This window comes from Trachurus trachurus, assembly GCF_905171665.1.
Source record: "Trachurus trachurus genome assembly, chromosome: 7".
Classification (NCBI taxonomy): Eukaryota; Metazoa; Chordata; class Actinopteri; order Carangiformes; family Carangidae; genus Trachurus; species Trachurus trachurus.
The window spans coordinates 17,319,582-17,338,594 of record NC_139901.1 but is presented as its reverse complement, the minus strand read 5'-3'; the positions used below and the strand labels follow the sequence as shown (position 1 = coordinate 17,338,594).

Genomic DNA, 19,013 nt, shown 5'->3' with positions numbered 1-19,013 from the left:
TTCCCTTCGCTTGTGTGCAGATAGACGTCCTCCCTTTTTTATCTCCAAATTCACCGGTTGCAATCTCAGCTCCATCCGGCGGGAGGATACCGCTATAATGGGTGTTTTTCACGAGGGTGGACTTTGTAACAGTTTTCGTGCTCGCAGTTTCTGATAAAAAAAAACAAAACAAGAAGACAGTCTTGACGCCCGCCGCTTAGCTAACGTTTAGTTTATCGCCACTGTCCTGTGGTTCTGGTGTTGTCCCGCTGCGAGGCTTCAAACGTGAGTACAAATGTTAAATGTTGTTGTTGAATTAATTTCCTTATTTATATCGTCAATGCTACACGAGGTTGTTATTACAGATTCATTCTGAGAGCAGCTGTCTTATTAGCTCACGTTTAAGTGTCTGGTTGTACGATTGGACCGCTACTCGGTGATGGCTCCGTTAACAGTTTTATTAAATATTCTTTGACTGCACCATATTATTATTAAACTGTATTGTATTAGTAGTTTAGCAGTACAGTAATTGTCTACGGTTGGATAGTTAAATCCGCTAAAACACCGGAGGTTAGTTAGTTCCGTCTCGTAACGTGAGGCAGTGAAGTCACAGTCACAGCCATCAAACGTCTCATAGCTTAACATTAGCTTGTTGTGAAAAATACAGCAGGTAGGTACGGTATGAAACATTGCACCCATTTAGCAATTAGTGGTAAATTCCTCACAGCCTCTAATTCAGGTTACACCGGGAACAATGTGTCGAGCCTAGTGCTGCGAAAAATAAGCAGCATGCAACTCCTCCCTTGCACTGGTCCTCCACAACATACAGCAGCGGAGGATTAGCCTACTTCCTACAGTAACATCGGCGAATTTAATTTTTCTTTTTCTAAAAACGAGATTTTAAGCTCTTTTGTTTGCACAGAGTGAACCCGGTTGGACAGACAGGCCCAGCTCACTGCCCCACTGTAAAAGCCCCACACCAAATAGGGTAGATAGAATTTCATGGGCGTATGCTAAAGCAAGTATGGCTGACTGCAAGGACATGGAAAAACATGAGATATTTGGCCTATGTAGTCACGGGGGCGCGGAAGGTATAGCTCATATAGACTGTAAACATTTAGCAAAGTTATGTTATTATTAAAAGAAAATTAAACTCTTTATGCAGCTCAATTACTGCGTGTGATATTGATGTATTCATTTGTATGTGCGTATTTCAGACAGACTGTTTTTTTGTATTTTTTTATTTAATGCATCATTTTGCAGCCTCCATTTGATTGTTTAATCTTTGATCGGCTGCTGTTTACAAAATATTACAGCGCTTCAGTAGAATAGGTCGGCCATATTTGTTGTAGGCTGATTTACTTATAACAGGGAGGCTGTTGATTGTCATTGTGTTTGATTTACGTTTTGTCGGAATTACATTCAGGCAGTGTGCATAGAACAAATGTAGTCTGCAGCATATATTCAATACCACTTTTTTTCTGCAAAGTAGATGCAAGCATCTCTTTTTCTGTTTCATCTAGGAGGGATATACAAGGAATCTTACTGGGAGAGAGTCCTAAACCACAAACATGTCAGGGTCTGTAAAAGTCGCCGTTCGAGTTCGGCCCTTCAACTCCAGGGAGACGGGCAAGGATTCAAAATGTATAATTCAGATGCAAGGCAACACTACAAGTAAGTAGACCACTGGCATGCAGACAACACTTTCTCAAATTTATCCTGGCCCCTCTGCTGAGGGAGGTTCAGTGTACCACACATGCACCCGCGTGGTCTTCCTTCAGGGGTCTAAGCAGAGAACAGTAGAATGAGCAAACTGAATGGTGGACGGTTGGAGACAAACAGCTCAAAAGAGAATAAAAGGCTTACAGAGTGAAATTCCTCCTCCTCTGGAGGGGCCTGCGTGCCTGAGGAGCCTGTGTGTGAGAAACGCTGAGTTGGTTCATACTGGGAGACCCGGGGGTCACTACAAAGCTTGGCCTGCAAACACCCCCAATTCATCAAGACTTTATCACAGTGTTGGTGTTTTAGAATGGATATGGGTGTTGACTGTTATCGCTTAGTGTACACAAACAGTTTGTGAAGAGCTTATCAAGGGATGTAGAATATCATGACCAGAAGTTAATCATTTACAGAATGCACTGCTCTTTAGTTTGCCGCAGTTTCACAAAACAAAACAAAAAACCTTAAGTGATTGGATTACATTGACAAAGGCCCACTGACATTACTGTAAATAAAAATGAACAACATTTCAGATGATGCCATGTCATCAGATTTATATAACCCCTGACAACTGATTATTGTTTAATGAGATTTAGTTGGGTTTCTGTGTGCAGCGAAATACAAATACAAAAAAATATATAATTTAAATATTTACTTTATGTTTAGATACTGGAATCTGATGTGCACTAGCAAAGTGTGAGGAAAAATGTAATAATCTAATAATCATGCGAGTATAGCTTTCCATAAATCTGATGTAAATCTGGGATGGTAGGTCTGCTGCGGTGCTTTTATTGTGGAATCTATGAAAGCATAGACAACAGCAGAGAAGGAGGAGAAAACCTGAATGTGGTTTGTAGTCTTGTGATTCAACCTGCTTACTTGTGACTGTGAGTCATCAGGTACTGTGTTAAGTGCTAGCTGCCGCTTTATTCATGCCTGTGCTGCATGTCTAATTTCAGCCGGCAGATGAACACTCTCCAGGACATATTAGCATGGAAACATTTTAACGACCCAGTAACATTACAGCATGTGATGGCGGAAACCTGTTCTTCCAACAGTCTCTCCTATTTGCTTGAACTTGTCTGTCAGTCTTATCGGGCTTGTTTGACTAAGCCTATATGAATCTTCCATAAGATCAAGTGTCCCTTCCAGTTATGGCTCACTTGCCCTTTATCTCTCATACTCTCCCAAAGAGAAGCTTTGTGTCAAATCCCCAGTACTTTTACTCCATATCCGCGGGTTTTCATTATACCAATGTCACTCGGAGGTGCTGGAGGGTGACTCGTGGTTTGTAGAAGAACTGCAGTGGAATATGCAGTGTTTTTGGGGGGTTAGTGAGTGAGTGTGTGAGCAAGGGAGAGGAGGAGGCTGCAGTACTGCCTACTCTACCTCCTATCACATGGGCAGATTGCAGAGCAGAAAGGGAAGCTGGCAGGCAGCCATACTCTCTCCCTTCATCAGGACTTCATTGCAGATGGTATGCTGAGAATGCTGTCTTATTAGGATGCTGAGAGGTTGAAACGTACTAGGTAGTGGTTAAAACGTGCACAGGTCAATACAGGACAGACAGCTGAGGTTTCTTCTCACATGCACTGTTCAAATCTGACATTTTTATTACTGTGTTCACTGGATTTCCTCACACCTTCTGTCAGTCTATCAAAGTCATTTTATATTTTTTAGTCTAAACATTTACAAACTTTGTTTGGGAGACCAAGTGGTAGGTTGCGCTAAGTTTTAATAGATGGTCACAATACTATATTACTTATTATTCTTTATTATTTTGTATTTCAATTTTATAACTTTTCTTAAATATGCATATGCATTTTTTTTAACCATTAGGTTTTGAAGGTTGTTATGCACTTCTTACATTGGACAATGCAATTGTGTCCCAAGTGATTAAACAAACTGCTGGTGTTACATTTGGTCATTATCCATGTTGCATTCACCACTGTCAGAATAGTCATGAGTTGTGACTGATAATACCTAACTAGGCTGCAATGCCCACGTTTGGGAAACTAAAATGGCTCCAGCTGCATTTCCCATAGTCTCAGTTTTAGTGGGTTGAAAACTCTGCATTAGTGTGCACCTTAGGTGGAAACCTGGCAAAAACTAAAACATATTGGTGTAGACGTAGCCTCGGGCTAGGCTCAGATTTTGCACTTGTATCATCCATATCTCCAGGTTTCAGTCATCTCTAGCAATGAATTCCCGCTATTAAAAAAGTAAAACAAGAATCCAGAAACTTCTCAACCGCTACTGCAGAACAATCACAATCAACGCAACACAGTGTGCGCTAAACATGTTGATGTATATTCAGAGATCTGTAGTGACGGCTAACATTTAACTGGGACTGAAAGCTGTCCAGCCGTAATGGGCTGTTTTATGGAAATGCTTGGTCAGCTTGTAGGTGTTTGGCAGATGTGTGGATGAAGCCGTGGCACTCCCCTTATTGTTGCAACCCGCTCAAGGGCGTATGTGTCCGTCTGTATGCATATGTCAACAACACAGAGCAAGGGAGAGCTTGGGGGCAAGGGCAGGATATGCTGTCTCCCTTTCTCTGTCTCTCCTTTTCACCATGCATGGAGGGTTGTCAAGGATAGGGCGCAAGCAGAGGGGCAGCAAATTGATTATCCAGTGTGCAGGAAATGTGTCCAAGGCCTCTGCAGAAACAAGCAAAGGCCTCTTTCAGTGAAAGCTCTTAAACAAATCAGAGCTAATGTAATTATAAAGGGGTATGCGATGGGCTGTTGCATTAGTTGGTGTTGGTGCTCCAAATGTTGAATAACTCGAGAACACCCAAAGTCTGCCTTCATTAGAGCCCTGATGTGTTCACAACATTGGATCTCCAGTTATGTAACCCATGTGCTATGTTCCCCACTCATGTATGTGCGGCCCAAAGACGGTTGGTAGATCTCACACCGTGCACAGAGAGAAGCATGTCCTCTGTTATGTTAGGGCATTACGCTGACTTTGGTGGAACAAACCTGCCCACAGATAGATAATTTCCCACATGATTAATTTTTTACGTTAGAGAGGAGATGTCCAGTGTAAGGAAGAGCATTCGTTAGGGCTAAACCAAGTGACAAATTGCCAGAACAAACAGAAGGTCACCACATCAATCAAACTTTCACCTTTCAGATACAATTCTGCTGAGTCTCCTCTTAGTACAGATTAAGTGGACGGTGACTTTACAAAAAAAACCCGCAGGGAGGAATTAGCTGAGCTCTAATATCAGTTACAGATAAGAGTAGGGGAGACGTGTGTTGGGGAAGTGGGGACGAAAAGATGAGGGACATGGGTTTGGGATGAGGGATGGTCATCCTACCGCTGAACCCAGTGCAGACAGGGCTGATTGACCCGATTAGGACCACTAATCCGCTGGCTTGCCTAGGTCGCCACGCCCTGCTGCCATAATCTCTGTGACCCTTGTAGGTGTACGCATCGCCACATACAACCGCTGAGGGTGTCACATTCCTCATCGCCTCATGCTGAGATTGTTTTGAAGCGGCACACATTTTGCCCACTCGCACTACTTACCGAGCAGACTCCCACATTCCAGGCTGACCTCCTAATGAAGAGGAAGGACAGGCAGATGTCTATGTCTGTTAACAGCTCGTGCTGTGTCATGGGACTTAAAGGCCAGAGGCACAAATGCATGTTGTGCAGCTCAGACGGTTTTCAATACACCTATCTGTAAAAGCTTAAGATGCACATGAAAAGTTACTAATATTCTCAAGTCATTTGCAATGTTTTTTTTAACAGAACGTTTGAATTATTTTGGTGTATTAAATAATCATTAAACAAAAAAACTATAATATATATATATATATATATATATATATATATATATATAATAACCAGGAAGAGGCAATGTGTATCATGTGAGCCGGGTGTGAGGGAGTGTATCTCATGCACCGATCATGTCATATCTCTATATGAGGTCTTCTTGTGTGCTGCTGGGTAGTCAACAACAAGCAACAACAAGTGGTTCAGTTCTATGCTGCAGCAAAACATCTTGAAAGAATGAAAACTTCTTAGCCTTTTTCAATCATGTGCTCTAGTTTCCTGTGGCTCATAATGTTCTGCTGTTTTCTTTCTGCCCTCACCTGCTTAAGCTTTTGTCTCAGTGCAAGATGCTGTGTGATGTTGAAAGTGAATAGTAGACAGTTGTTGCGTTACGGAGCGTGATGGATTCAAATAGTCTGAACAGATGTTGACCCATTTGCTACAATATTAAAGAAAAATCCTGCTTTCTTTTAATTAGATTATTGAAATCTCCTATTGAATTAGACAGGAACAAAACCTGCATTTAGATATAATGAAGTGAACTTTTGTTTGTGCAATAAGCATGGTGGCCCTTCCTGTTAGCACTTAATCCTTTTTCATTAATGAGTGTTTTGAAATGAATGAAAGAAACCACAACATGGCATTGCGCAATAGGGATGGGCGAATGGCTGGAATGTACTAGAAGTGGTCAGAGGTCAGGGGGGGAAAGTAATAAATGCCTTCTCTGACTAAATTGAGGTTTCAGCTTTGTAACAGATCAAGTCACTCATGGTTTTCACTCTCATCAGCACTTACTCAATTTTGCCTTTCTATTTGTTCCAGGGTGTGACTGCGGTTAAAGTCAGTCCAAATGTTTGGTTTAATTCTGTGTCAATAACTTAAGCGATGACTTGTTAAACTGCAAATACTTTTCTGGGTTAGAACATTGTTTTAAACTTAAAGTCTAGAAACTGGCTTTTTGACACTTTCACACATTTAATAAAAGTTGATATAGTGATAATGTCACCATCAGGTTGCATAACAGGTGAATTTATTGGCAGCATCAGACGGCCTGAGGATTAGCTGCACATATCTGCTGTTATCAGTGATTTAAAGCAAAACATGAGTGACTGGTGAGATTCAGTTTGCCACATATATAGGCTCTTACAGTACATAGCATAGTGATGAGTGTGTGCAGTCAGTGTTCTTTTCTCACCTTATGTAATTGCACCCCCCCCCCCCCGCCCCCCCCCCATACATTAGCTTTGTTAATTTTTGTTCACCTCAGTTGTTTTGGCTCACTCTTTGTTCCAGCCTGTGATGGGGCTGAGTGGAAACTGTTTGAGCCTTTTGCAGAAAATATGGGATATTAAAGGAGAGGACGGGATCGGAGCTGACTAGAGAGGGGGAGGGGGCATGCAAACGCAGGCACAGCAGCAGAGACAGTGAAAGTCGCGCACGAGCGCTGTTCACGTGTAGGACAGCGTGAGGTGGCATCACCAGGCATCACATACACTCACTGGACTAGGGATGATGGGATTTCAGCCATAATGTTGGAGGCTGATAAATGCAGTATATTCATGCAGTCAAGCTTAAAGAAAAGGAAAAGCTGTAACATGCATCTGTCAATTGATTGTCATTTTCTCAGTTTGCACCTACACGGCAAAATGATGGCATTATTTCCCTAAATCATAAAGAAACACCCATTTTTGTTGATTTTGAATGTGGTTTTACTTGTTTCACAAATTTGCCAGAGGTAGAATACAGCAAATGAGTTATTGGTAAAATGATTCAGGGCTCATTCTTAAAATAAAATATCTTATTTAGGTAATTTTTTTTCCCATCATAGATCCCTGCAGAAGATATTGATGCTCTTAGGGAGCTGTTCCTAGATGGCTCTGCTTCGATTGTCTGCAGACCAAACAAATCCATTAATGTCCGTAATATAACCAGAGATAAAAGGCCAACCCTCCCTCCCTCCCTCCCTTGCATAAAGATGCAACAACACAATTGCTAAATTAGTCTGGTGAAATGCAGTTCAGGGCAAATACCCAAATGTGTCCAAGCTTTACAGCCGTACCCACACAGATGACAAGTTTATAGAGAGAGATGAAGCGTAGCTTACATGGTCACTGTCTGATTTTGTGCATCGACGATCGAGTGTGTCTGTGTGCCCACGCACCCTTGTTTGTGTGTCTGCAGACAGGGCAATAATAAGGAAATGTTAACCAATGTTGTCAAAGTAAACTCAATTAAGAAGTGTTGTTCATGTGGCATGTATTGCAGTTTTGGCAATCACTCACTTAAATCTGCCTCTCCAAGTGAGGTTATCCTCATCTGGGCCTGTGTGGCTGAATATAGATCTGTGTGTGTACTAATGAATTTACAATAGAACTTATTGCTCTAACCCCTTTTTATTGTCAGTAATTACACACCATCCACGCACACAAGTGGAATTTTCGCTTGTGTCTTTAAATCTGTTTATGGTGTCCACATCCATCACCTTTCATCTCTTACTTGATGATAAAAGCAGGGACTAAAAAGCAGATTGTGCTGTGTTTGGTTTCAAAGGTATGGCACTCCCGGCTTACCTACTCTTTGGTGCATTGCCTGAGCTGGGTGAAATCTGGCTGTACTTTCCCACATTCAAGAGAATGAATGTGTTTTGGGTTGTTTTGGGTTGGGTTTTTTTGTGCCCTCACCAACACAGCTCTCTTTCTAGACTGTATTGTTTGGTTTCCTCTCACAGTCTGAGGGCTGAATTCAGAGGCAAACTGGAGAGCTTTGCAGTCCAGGCACGGGAAACTTGGTGGTAGGCATGATGCTCACTTTGTATTATTCATGAGTAAGAAGTGAAGGGGGGGTGGCAGTGTATTATTTTTGAAACCTTAATTAATAAAACGGCTAAGCTGTCTCTTGATCTGGTTGGTGACTAGAGTCCTCTGCCTCTTCAAAATGGCGTTGTCTCATGCTGCTGTTTGATTACTGTGCTGCAAACTGAGATTAAACACTTAAATGCACACACACACACAATGATGCACACAATTTCATATGTCATTTCTGTCCTCCACAGAGAAAACACTGGATAAAACAGTCATCTGACATTAGCTTGAGGCATCAATCATTGCTTATTGCTAATGTTTTCTGGCTCTGTCAAACAAGCGACGCAGCTTGTTGTAGTCTCTTTTTTATGTGAGATTTCCACAGTTTCATGTAGCAGAGTTGAGTTCATGATGTCACAATGCTTACATAAAGCAGGGAAGCATTTAAAATGAGACTTCAGTCTCTGAGCAGAGGCTAGTTGGGGAAATCCAGGTCACTGCTCTGTAAAATGGGCGCCTTTTGTGAGCAGTGAATGTAAGGGGCTCTGTATTTCCCTTGTCTACACTGTTGTCAGCACTCAGCCATTCTGCCCGGATCATGATCATGATCATGATGATCTGTATGCTGTTTTGAAACAAATCTCAGACAGTGTTTCATTTTAATACAAGGATTATTACAAAATAAACAGCTTTGAAATAACTGATTCATATTGTAATGAAAATTCAGTATTATGGTGACTCACTTTGTGAAGCTTTCTGAAACTGTAACTTTTTATTACACTGATATTGATACATTTGTGAATATAATCAAAATGCTATTACTAGTAATGTTAATAACTAAACTGAGCAGTGGAGAATGTTGGAATACAAAATGTTTAGAAATCTCCAAGATGTAAACTGTGGAGGAAACACCTGATGTTTGATCATTTTCAGTTTTTGTTCTAAAGCCAGCCACATGCAGGCCCACTTCCCCAAAGTTCATTGTGAAAAGGTTGACATAGGCAAGTTCCTGAATACATTCAATGCTATTTTTAACTGGAAAACACAAGACTCTTGGTGGAAATGGTGGAGGTATTACTGTACTATAGTTTTCCAGGACACAGGATGTGTTGGGACAGACCTGTGACCTTCGAGGCAGCACCTGCAAAGAGCAGAATATCCTCCTTGGACCTGGTCCACCAGAGACACAGTGCATCTTTAAGCAGTGTGGACACAGCTAGAAACGGGATCATGAGGATCCTCACATGAGAATCATTTTGTTATTGTTAGCATCGGGGTGCAAACTAAAAATATGTTCATGTTTGACAGATTGGTGTATTCAGAATTTAGTGAGACACACAGGACTTACACTTGCATGCAGTTGGCTTGTAATTTTGGTACTTGTTTTCGTCTTAGCTGGAGGGATGGTCATTGTTAATTTACCTGATACTTCAATGGTATACTTGTTGTAGTTTTTGTTATTTGCTCTGGCCATTTCAGATTAAGATTATTCAGATTTCACGTTTCACATATTCGTTTTCTCTTCATAACCCCATGATTGATCGCTGGGTGTTATGTAGTTCACTGCCTGTGTGGGGAACAGACTGCCAGCATACAAAACACACCTGGGTCAGTAACGGATGATTGGTGGAAAACTGTATTCTGCCTGTATGCGACGGACTTCGATTTGATGCTCTAGGGAGTCGCTCATGATTCGGTCCGAAAAAACACTTCACCACACTTTTAAACAATTAGTTCTCTCCAGTCTCCACTGCGTTGCTCCACCCCTCGCACAGTATAGGATCAGAAAGGGTGAAAGACAGGTGACCTTCTGCATTGCGAACAGTGAAATGCATCATGTCATACTTAGAAGGGAAGTTGATGATATAAATGAAAGAACTTTTACGGATCATTAACAAAGAAGAAGCCAATTTTCTTAATTTTACTGAGAGCAGAACTGTCAACATCAGAGTTTGTGGATACCAGGTTTCGGTACCCACCCCTACTCAGCTCTGAGTTCATACCAGTCCTATGTGCCTTGTGGGTTTAACCCCCCATGTCATCACCTGAGAGACTGTCTGATATCCCTCTCTCTTTGTTGTACTTCTGTGTTTGTTCAGCTTCTGAATGGAGTCCTGCTGGCTTAGCGTGTTTTCGTTGTCTGGTGGTTTCTAGAAGCCTCTCGTTAGCCTCTGCTGTAATGGACTTAGTCAGTCTGTGTTAGCTGTTAATATCAAAAGGCACTTGCAGTTCAAGTTGGCTATCAATGTCTGTGGGCCGGGAGCAATGTATGGTTTGGCTATGAGTTTGGCGGAAAGGTTGGGCAGCTGAAATCTGTCCATTCCTTCCTGTCACTGACAGTCTGTCGGCATGTGAAGCACTAGCCGCCATCTGCTGCTGTATAAATAGACAGTAGTCAGAGCTGGAACAGCTGGCACATAGGCCGGGACTGCACCCTTTCCCACTGCTTTCTAGCTAGACAGGCAATGATACCCACACTCTTTTTAGTGGATGACTTTTACTTTTTCATAAAGTTGGTAAAAAGTTAACAACTTCATAGAGAAATTATGAGCAAACCTGTAATATTCTGGTTAAAGGGCAAAGCTAATAACGATTTGTGTTTTACATACAGACTTGTTAATTTCAGTTTTCTGGTAATTTTTTATCTGGTAACTGTCACGTCCTTGACTGAGTCAAGGAATCAAGAGAAATCCTCTTAGCAAATGTTTATAATAAGAAAAAAGACGCATGCTTCACTGCACTATTACCTTGAATACACTAGGAACTAGAAATTAAATATTTTTTTCTGCAAGCAACTTTAGAGAACTGTAAATTCTGATTTCCTTCCCAAAACAGATTTCTTTTTTTTTAATAATGTAGTTTCACAGGTGCAGATAGTGATGAAGACAGTTGCTGTCTTAATTTCAAAGATCTGAAAGGTAGCTTTTTTTCCCACAACAATAGTAGCATTAGCATATTTTATTTTCAATGTGGTCTATTTGTTTTAATGCACAGCTACATTTAGCTGACTCCAGTCACTTTCCAACAAAACATTTAAAGTTTCTTTTTTCATAAATATGGCGGTCACTTTTTCTAAAAAGGAAAGGGGGGTAAGGCAGTGTGAAAAGGGTCATTGTGATAGAGGGGACTGGGCACATAAAGCCTTGTCATAACAGATTACCTAATGCGTTTTGCAGGCTCTGTTGTCAACTGCAATACCCTGCATTCAGTGCATTGTTCTGGTGTCTTCCTGCTTTTTCCCCCCTCTCCTCTTCTCCAGTAGGAACAGAAAAGTTACGTGATCAGCCTTCTGAGTAGAAACTGGACTCGTTGGTTTGAACTAAGTGCCTCCCTTTTAGTTTCATTAATTACTCTGATGTAAAAGCTGATCTGATGAGATGAAAATGTGTGCTGCTAACAGAAATCTATTTGTAGTTTGTCTGAGTGGATGATGGTGATATGAAGGGGTTATGTCTCCTGGCTACAAAAACTCCTCTAACATCATCAAAGATAAACCAGGGGTTTTTGGCAGGAGTATTCAACAGAGTATTGAATTGCTGTGCAGATATTTTTTTTAATTAAAGGCCAAAAGGCTTCTCCCCTAGCAGATCGGAAAGTGCACTGTATCCAAGGGTGTAATCAGGATACCACATGTTAGTTTCTGTTTTGGATATGTTGTATGTCCTGTGTTGTGGCTGTGACGAGCTCAGCTGTTTGTCAAATGTGCACAGCAGTGCTCAGACACTACTTTTAGCCTGCAGCTTTGAGCTGCATCCAGCAACAACTCTGTCACCTGTGTCACTGCCCTGGCAACCAAGCATCACACACTCATCTAAAGACACTGGATACAACATGCAGCACATTTCTGTGGCTACCTCAGCATCCTCTCTCTATGCTCCCTGTTCAAGAGCAGCCATGTTAGCGTTAACGTGGCAATGCTGAAACCATTGGATAATGTCAGCAGCTGCTTTGCTTCACCACTCGTGCACAAACTGTGACACAGGTGTGTGGTTGTAATGTTGTGTAGTGGTACGCAGCTTTAGAGCTGCATGGCATCCGTTTGTCAGAATAGGGCTGATCAGTGCTTAGACACTTTTTATCTATTTTCGATAATGAGGTTAAATGGTTATCTATTTATCTCTTATTACTATGTAATTGGGCTTCTTTGAAATGTCTGATCATGTATCAGTAAGAAGCTGGGTTTATGTCCCACGCACATTTACAGAGCTCAACATTTTGTGAAACTACTTGTTTCTGTCAACTGCTTCTAGAATTTGAATTTGGCAGTTATATTATGTCGCCTACAATAAACTCTTTTTACAGTGATATTGTGTCTAATAGTCATATGGTCCCATTGTTCCTTATGCAATGAGTCACGTGGTTGGGGCTGTTTAGTGCTGCATTTAGTAGAAAATGTCAGTCCTATGAGTGAATTAATTGAAATAGTATTCTTCAGAAGAAGTCTGCTGTTACATCACACTGCTGCTCATATATATACAGACCCCAGGGAAGCTATTAAAATTCTTCAGTCTTGCTGAAAGAAGCACACATGGTAATTGCAATTCTGCACAGATATTATTTCTCTGAATGCCTGGGTTCCCCCCCGTCCTCCCTTTTTTATGCACATGTTTTCCTTTTATATTTCACATATGGATCTGATAATGACCTAACCCCCTTCCTGTGATGCCTGGCAGGAATCGATCAGTTTGAATTAGAGGCGAGCAGGTTCTCAGAGGGTTACTGGAAGAGAGATGCTGATATGTTCAGCCATTTTAGACCATGCTTGTCTGCCTGTCTCAGGTGAATGGGGGCTAGCTTTTAGATCCCATCTGGTGCTCGGAGACCTCCTAACAACCTAATTACTGAGGGGTGTCTCTGCTTTCCTGCCCATATTATAGGCCCCTTGTTGAACACTGGAGTACAAAATGTCTGCTGGCTATAACCAACTGAGTGATGTTCTTTGGACAGAAGGATGTGGTTAGTAAAATGATATTTACCCTGCCTTGAAACGGAGAGCTCCTGTGGCGTGCCATCGGCCCTATATCCTAGGCAGCAGGAACTGAAAATGCAGAAGTGTAGCATTTTGGGCAAATAAATATTTGACTTGCCCTCGTGTGCCACTCAGCCGTTTGCATCTTTTCCGTTATCATGGGGTTCTGACTAAACCTCTGTCTCTGTACTCAGAGTACCGTTTATCCCCCCCACAGGAGTTTGCATGTCTTCTGTTTACCAATGGACGTTCAGTGTCTGATGCCCAAATGGCAACAGTAATGATGAAACAGTCTATGTTGTTCTGCTATCCATAATGTTGTTATAGATTTTTCTGGAGGGGCACCTTTGCTTTTATTGGCCAGGTGTTAGAGGAGGCACCAGACAGAAAACAAGGGGAGAGAGATACAGGGTATGATTTATACATGGCCAGAATCAATTGCATTTGTGTGGCAGTCATTCTGCTGCCAGGTGCCCCTACTGATAGGTTCAATATCTGGCATGTCCTTGTGAACCTTCAGACCACTGCTTCCTGATATTTAGCCAATCGTTGTTTGTCACCAAGAGCACGACTTTTATTCTTAAGGTTCTTGAAATGATCAACATAATTTCTTATTTGCTTCATAACTATATTCTAATTATTAATACAATGCATTTAAAGGGTTTTTGTGCTGTAAAAGTATTGCTGAAGGAGTCTGACATAGTAAGTAGCTTAACTACAAATCCTAAAGCTTTTCACACTGTCTCTCTCTTTTTTTTAATATGTTTCAGGATTAAAATCCTGAAATCACTGTTAAATAAATGAATCATATCTATACATTTTCTACAGAGCAGTAAAAGGGAATGCTTGAAGCAAGAGAAAACAGAACGCAGTGTGCCGCATCCTCCCCTCCTGTGCCAAGTTGAGGTTGTTATGGCAACCAGAATCTGGTCCTGTACCTGTTGCCATGGTTGAGAGAGACCGAGTGATGACGTTGCTTATTAGGCAGCAGAATGTGTCTGCCATTTCAAGTACAAGATGTGACTCTGGGGGGGAAAATTTACTATGAATGCAAAGCAGAGGAATTCCTCCTCAGTATTTGGGTTTGTGACCATCACTGTCTTTGCGTCAGTGATGGTGGTCACTAGATTTCACTTTGTACGTGTCATCTACAGGTGTAGCGAGTGAACTCAGAGAGTGACGGTCAGTTCAGGCAAACTGAGTCATGGTGGAAAGTATGGGACACTCCTGTCTGATTGATTTAATCTCAGATAGCAGCGATAACATTCACCTCATTCTGCCTCAGCCTTTAATATGTAGATGACAGATTTCTGTGCGATGACACAACAGTGGGATACACCTTAAGAGACCATATGTCATTCACTCTTTTTTCCCCCTAATATCTTTATCATCACTGTCCATGCCCGACACAGATAGTAACAATACAATGATTTGGGATCAAAAATATCTCCATGATGTCAATTCAGACTTTTTGCACTTACCTGGAGGAAATACATATAACAATGGGTAACTTCATATGGTCTTTTGAGCATCTTTTCCTTAAGTACTCTTTGATCGAGTCTCATATGAGAGTCTTATTATGGGCTGAATGGATGACTTGGATGAAGCAGCTATCTGCTCTGAAATCATCGGAGTGGGCAGCTGAATGAGACAAGCGTGCTACGTCATGAGCATGATTCATCTCTAAGGAGCTGAACAGTCTCCCACCAACTGCTACTGCGCCCATATACTTGTGCTGTGACTAGATAGGTTTTTACACTGGCACGTAACATCCACCCCTGTCTCTGACGAGAGTCCGTGACCAAGCAGGAAATCAACACACTCAGAAGATTTGAAAGCTCGCATCATGTCTTATCTTGCTAGAACACAGCTGTGATTCCCTGTAAGGACACTAAGTACAGTCAGCCCGGTGGCCTGTCATGGGCATCCCACTGTCCAAATGCCTCCCACGTGGCACCGTCTCATCATCTTTCTGTTTTTATTGCTTAGGCTGCCCATTCATTAATAGCCACTCTAGATTGTTCCAGGAAAGGGGAATAGGGGGCACTGGTAACCTAAATCCACCTTCGTTTCTAAATGCCCTGGCTCCAATTTCCCTTTGGAGGCAGGTCAAAGGTGAAATTGGGCTTTATTTAGCCACCTGTTTTGCTGTATCTATTTTCCAGTGCCCAGTATGGAAGCTGCTGCCCTGCCTGTGCACCTTAATCTGTTTGAAGACAGTAGGGGGTCCAAACAAATACACTGGTTGGTTTTACCTGGCCTATAATGTAACTACCTGAGTCGCAGCACAATGGCAGTTGCCGTAATCATCACATATTTTGCCTGAACTGGTTAGCATTCTGGTGTCTGAGGACACGCTGTGCTTTTCTGTCAGCATGTGACCCACGGAGGGCGATATGCAATCCCTGTCTCTCCACATCTCCTGAATTATTGATAAGTGTGTTGAAATCCTCTGAACACAGAAGGCTCTCTGCCTGGGACATATTGATGCAAAAGCCCTTTCAAGCACTCTCATGTCAAGGAGGCAGACCTGGCTTTAATTCGCCCATTAGCGAGACACATTTGCATGAAACAAAACTAATTACTGCTTTGTAGCTCACGCTGGAGATTTGCTTGGAAAGAGTGTAAATGGTCTAAGTGCAGATTATATTGTTCTTGCTAAGATGCAAATTGCACAGTTTTCCTTTCACACTGTGTTTGGTTTATATTGTTGTACTGTTACTATTGTTGCACTGTTTGGATTGTTGCTAAGCCCTTGAGCACACCCGTTACTTTTAGTCTCTAACTCAGATTTTTTTTTTTTTAAACTAGTGTCATTCTCAGTTCTCGTTCCCCACCTCCCCTCTCGGTTCAAAGTGAAGTTATGCATTTGATCATCTAGCCTCAGTGAAGTGCATTTGCCCCGACACAAGGCTGCCTTAAACAGTGAAAGTTTGCTTAAGAGTGGGATTTGAGGAACAACTGGGGTACTGATGTCTGCAAATATCCTTAAGTAAATTTGTCTCACCGCCACATATCCAGTTCACAGTGTGGAAAGCTTGAACACCACCAGTCTCAGACGTACCCATAAGCATGAATGAGAGGAATGACATGCCAGGCATAGCTTCAGATTCTTGTTTATTAAGTCATGTGCGTGTGGCCACAGAGAATGACTGAGTAGTGCGGAAATATTGTGTCGTCAGGCCTTTTGTAGATCAAACAAGGAAAGGTGGTGAATAAGGAGTATGCTACATGTGTTGTTACTCAAACTCACATTCAGCTGTGTTATCAGTGCACATGATGAATTAATACACTGATAAGACAGTTGTGTGTGGTGGAGCTTGACGCAACAGTTGCAGTTCTCAAAAAAAAAAAAACACTGGTTTGTGTGACTTTCTGTTCCAAATATATCATTGTTAGGCAAATATACAGTGTTTTGAGATCCTGTTCCTCAATCAGAGCACTACCAGGAAAACAAAATTAGTCGAAAATGATTATTTCATTCAATTAGATGCTCCATTTGGAGCGTTATTGGTGAAACCAAGATGCAATATTTTTTTATTTTAAGGACTACTGGAAATTTATGAATGTTTGTTTGACTTGTAAATGACTAAGTTGTCTTAGAGGGAGAAGTAGCAAATAAGCAAAAGAGAAAATGAGGGTGGAAAGTAGAAAAATAAGTAGGCAGTGGTATAATTCTAAATAATCCATATTGACTGCACAGAAGCTGCTTTTGGTAAATTTTTCATTTGAATAGAGGGGGACATACTTAAAAATTAATCCAGTAATTCAATAGATGACATGACATATAAATTAATTAACTTGAGGAAGCATTTAAAATCAAGCTACAAGAATGTTTGTGTAGTTCTTTGTTTATTCACATTCAAACCAGATGTTATCAACTATGTTACTAATATTGCTTCTCCCCCACAGCGATTCTCAACCCCAAAGCCCCAAAGGAACCAGCAAAGACCTTCAGTTTCGATTACTCCTACTGGTCACACACTACGGTAAGTTGGAACATTTTGTAATTTGTGCTTGTGATGTTTTCAGCTCGAAATACCACGAGTTTATTCAAATTCTAAAATGCTTTTCCTGTTTCTTCCCCACAGCTGGAAGACCCCGCCTTTGCATCACAGAACCTTGTGTATAATGACATTGGCAAAGAAATGTTGCAGCATGCATTTGAGGGCTACAACGTCTGCATCTTTGCCTATGGCCAGACAGGAGCTGGCAAATCCTACACCATGATGGGCAGACAGGAGGAGGGGCAAGAGGGAATCATTCCCAGGGTTTGTTTTACTGCATGTCATTCTCAGTTCACTGAATTGCACAGCTGCGTTTAAGACATTTGCTTTGCCCACTGTGTTTTAAGTACCATACAATGCAGTAATGCGGCTTCTTGTCTTGTGGTCTGTAACGTTTACTGGTCCTGTTCGCTTAAGTTATTGAGTGTTCACAGTACAATCACTGAGTCATGGTCTTGGTCACTTTTAATAATACATGGCTATCAGTCAGTCCACTAGTACTGAAGTCATTCCTTCCTGTCATAATTCAGAACCAAATCCATCCACCTCAAAAATGTTGAGATTGCATCTTCACTGGAAAGACTTTTATTTTTTTTTGCCTTTGTATTATTGAGATGCACTATGTCTCAGCAAAAAAAATGGACTGTGAAACATCCTAAAATGATCAGTGGATTAGTGAATCTCACTAGATGATGCTGCAAAAAGAACATGGTAATTACAATTGTATTGTTAAGCTTTATTGTTTAAGGTGTGAAAGCTTGCAAATGTAATGCTGCAGTTGACCAACACATCTCCTCTAGAAATGTTTTGATGATCTGTAGAAAACTCTGTATCCTCTTTTTATTCATGATCCACAGACCTGCCCCTCTTTCATCCTGCCTTTCACTTTCTTCATGCTGTTAATTTGCAATAAAATGTCTCCTCTCTCCTGTCTCTCAGCTCTGTGAAGATCTATTTGAGAAAATCAGTGATGCCGGCAACAAAGACGACCTCTCCTACTCAGTAGAGGTGAGTCTCAGACTGCATCTGTAATCTCCCATTATTAACCCCTTCTGCTGTGTATCTATTATCATTGTGGGACTCAAACTTCAAAGATAACGGGTTTCCTTGACACTCTCCTTAGTATTGTTTTCAAGAACCACAACTTTTTTGAGAAATATTAATTATATCATCATTATTGTTATTACATATTATGAAAAATTATTTTCTTATATCGTTTATGTTTTATATTGCCTTGGGGCAACTGAACAGATATTTTGTTACTGTTGCAAATGTTTGTAGGTCAGTTACATGGAGATCTACTGTGAGCGGGTGCGAGATTTGCTCAATCCTAAAAACAAAGGGAACCTTCGAGTGCGAGAACACCCCCTAATGGGTCCCTACGTGGAGGACCTGTCCAAGTTAGCTGTCACCTCCTATACAGACATCGCTGACCTAATGGACGCCGGCAACAAGGCCAGGTGAGCTGAGATCATGGGAATGAAGGAGAGTAACAGTAACTGTGGCACGGTGTGATTATGTGATAACCCACATCCTCAGAATAAGATGATTTAGACTGATAGCTGATGACAAGATGAGATTGATTTGGAACCAGGGCGTGTTCCTGTCACATGGATGAATTTTGTCCATCGGTTTTGATCAAGGAATGGCGAGTTTATTTAGCACAACAGACCCTTCCATATAATCGTCCCCCCTCCATCCATTCATCCATCCATGCCAAGCTTGACCTTAATGACTGAGATTCTTTATTGC

At 41.4% G+C, this 19,013-nt stretch overlaps 1 protein-coding gene across 3 annotated transcripts in view; it reads left to right on the top strand.

The window, feature by feature from the left end:
- The first annotated feature begins 46 nt into the window (after positions 1–46).
- Positions 47–19,013, top strand: part of kif1b (kinesin family member 1B) — a 57,270-nt gene continuing 38,303 nt past the window's right edge. For all 3 annotated transcript variants that reach the window (XM_083976121.1, XM_083976120.1, XM_083976122.1), the window contains exons 1-6: positions 47–264; positions 1,503–1,653; positions 17,167–17,243; positions 17,346–17,525; positions 18,201–18,269; positions 18,543–18,721. In XM_083976121.1, coding sequence (XP_083832247.1) covers positions 1,551–1,653; positions 17,167–17,243; positions 17,346–17,525; positions 18,201–18,269; positions 18,543–18,721 — 608 coding nt within the window. In that variant the 5' untranslated portion in view covers positions 47–264; positions 1,503–1,550. The remainder of the gene's footprint in view (positions 265–1,502; positions 1,654–17,166; positions 17,244–17,345; positions 17,526–18,200; positions 18,270–18,542; positions 18,722–19,013) is intronic.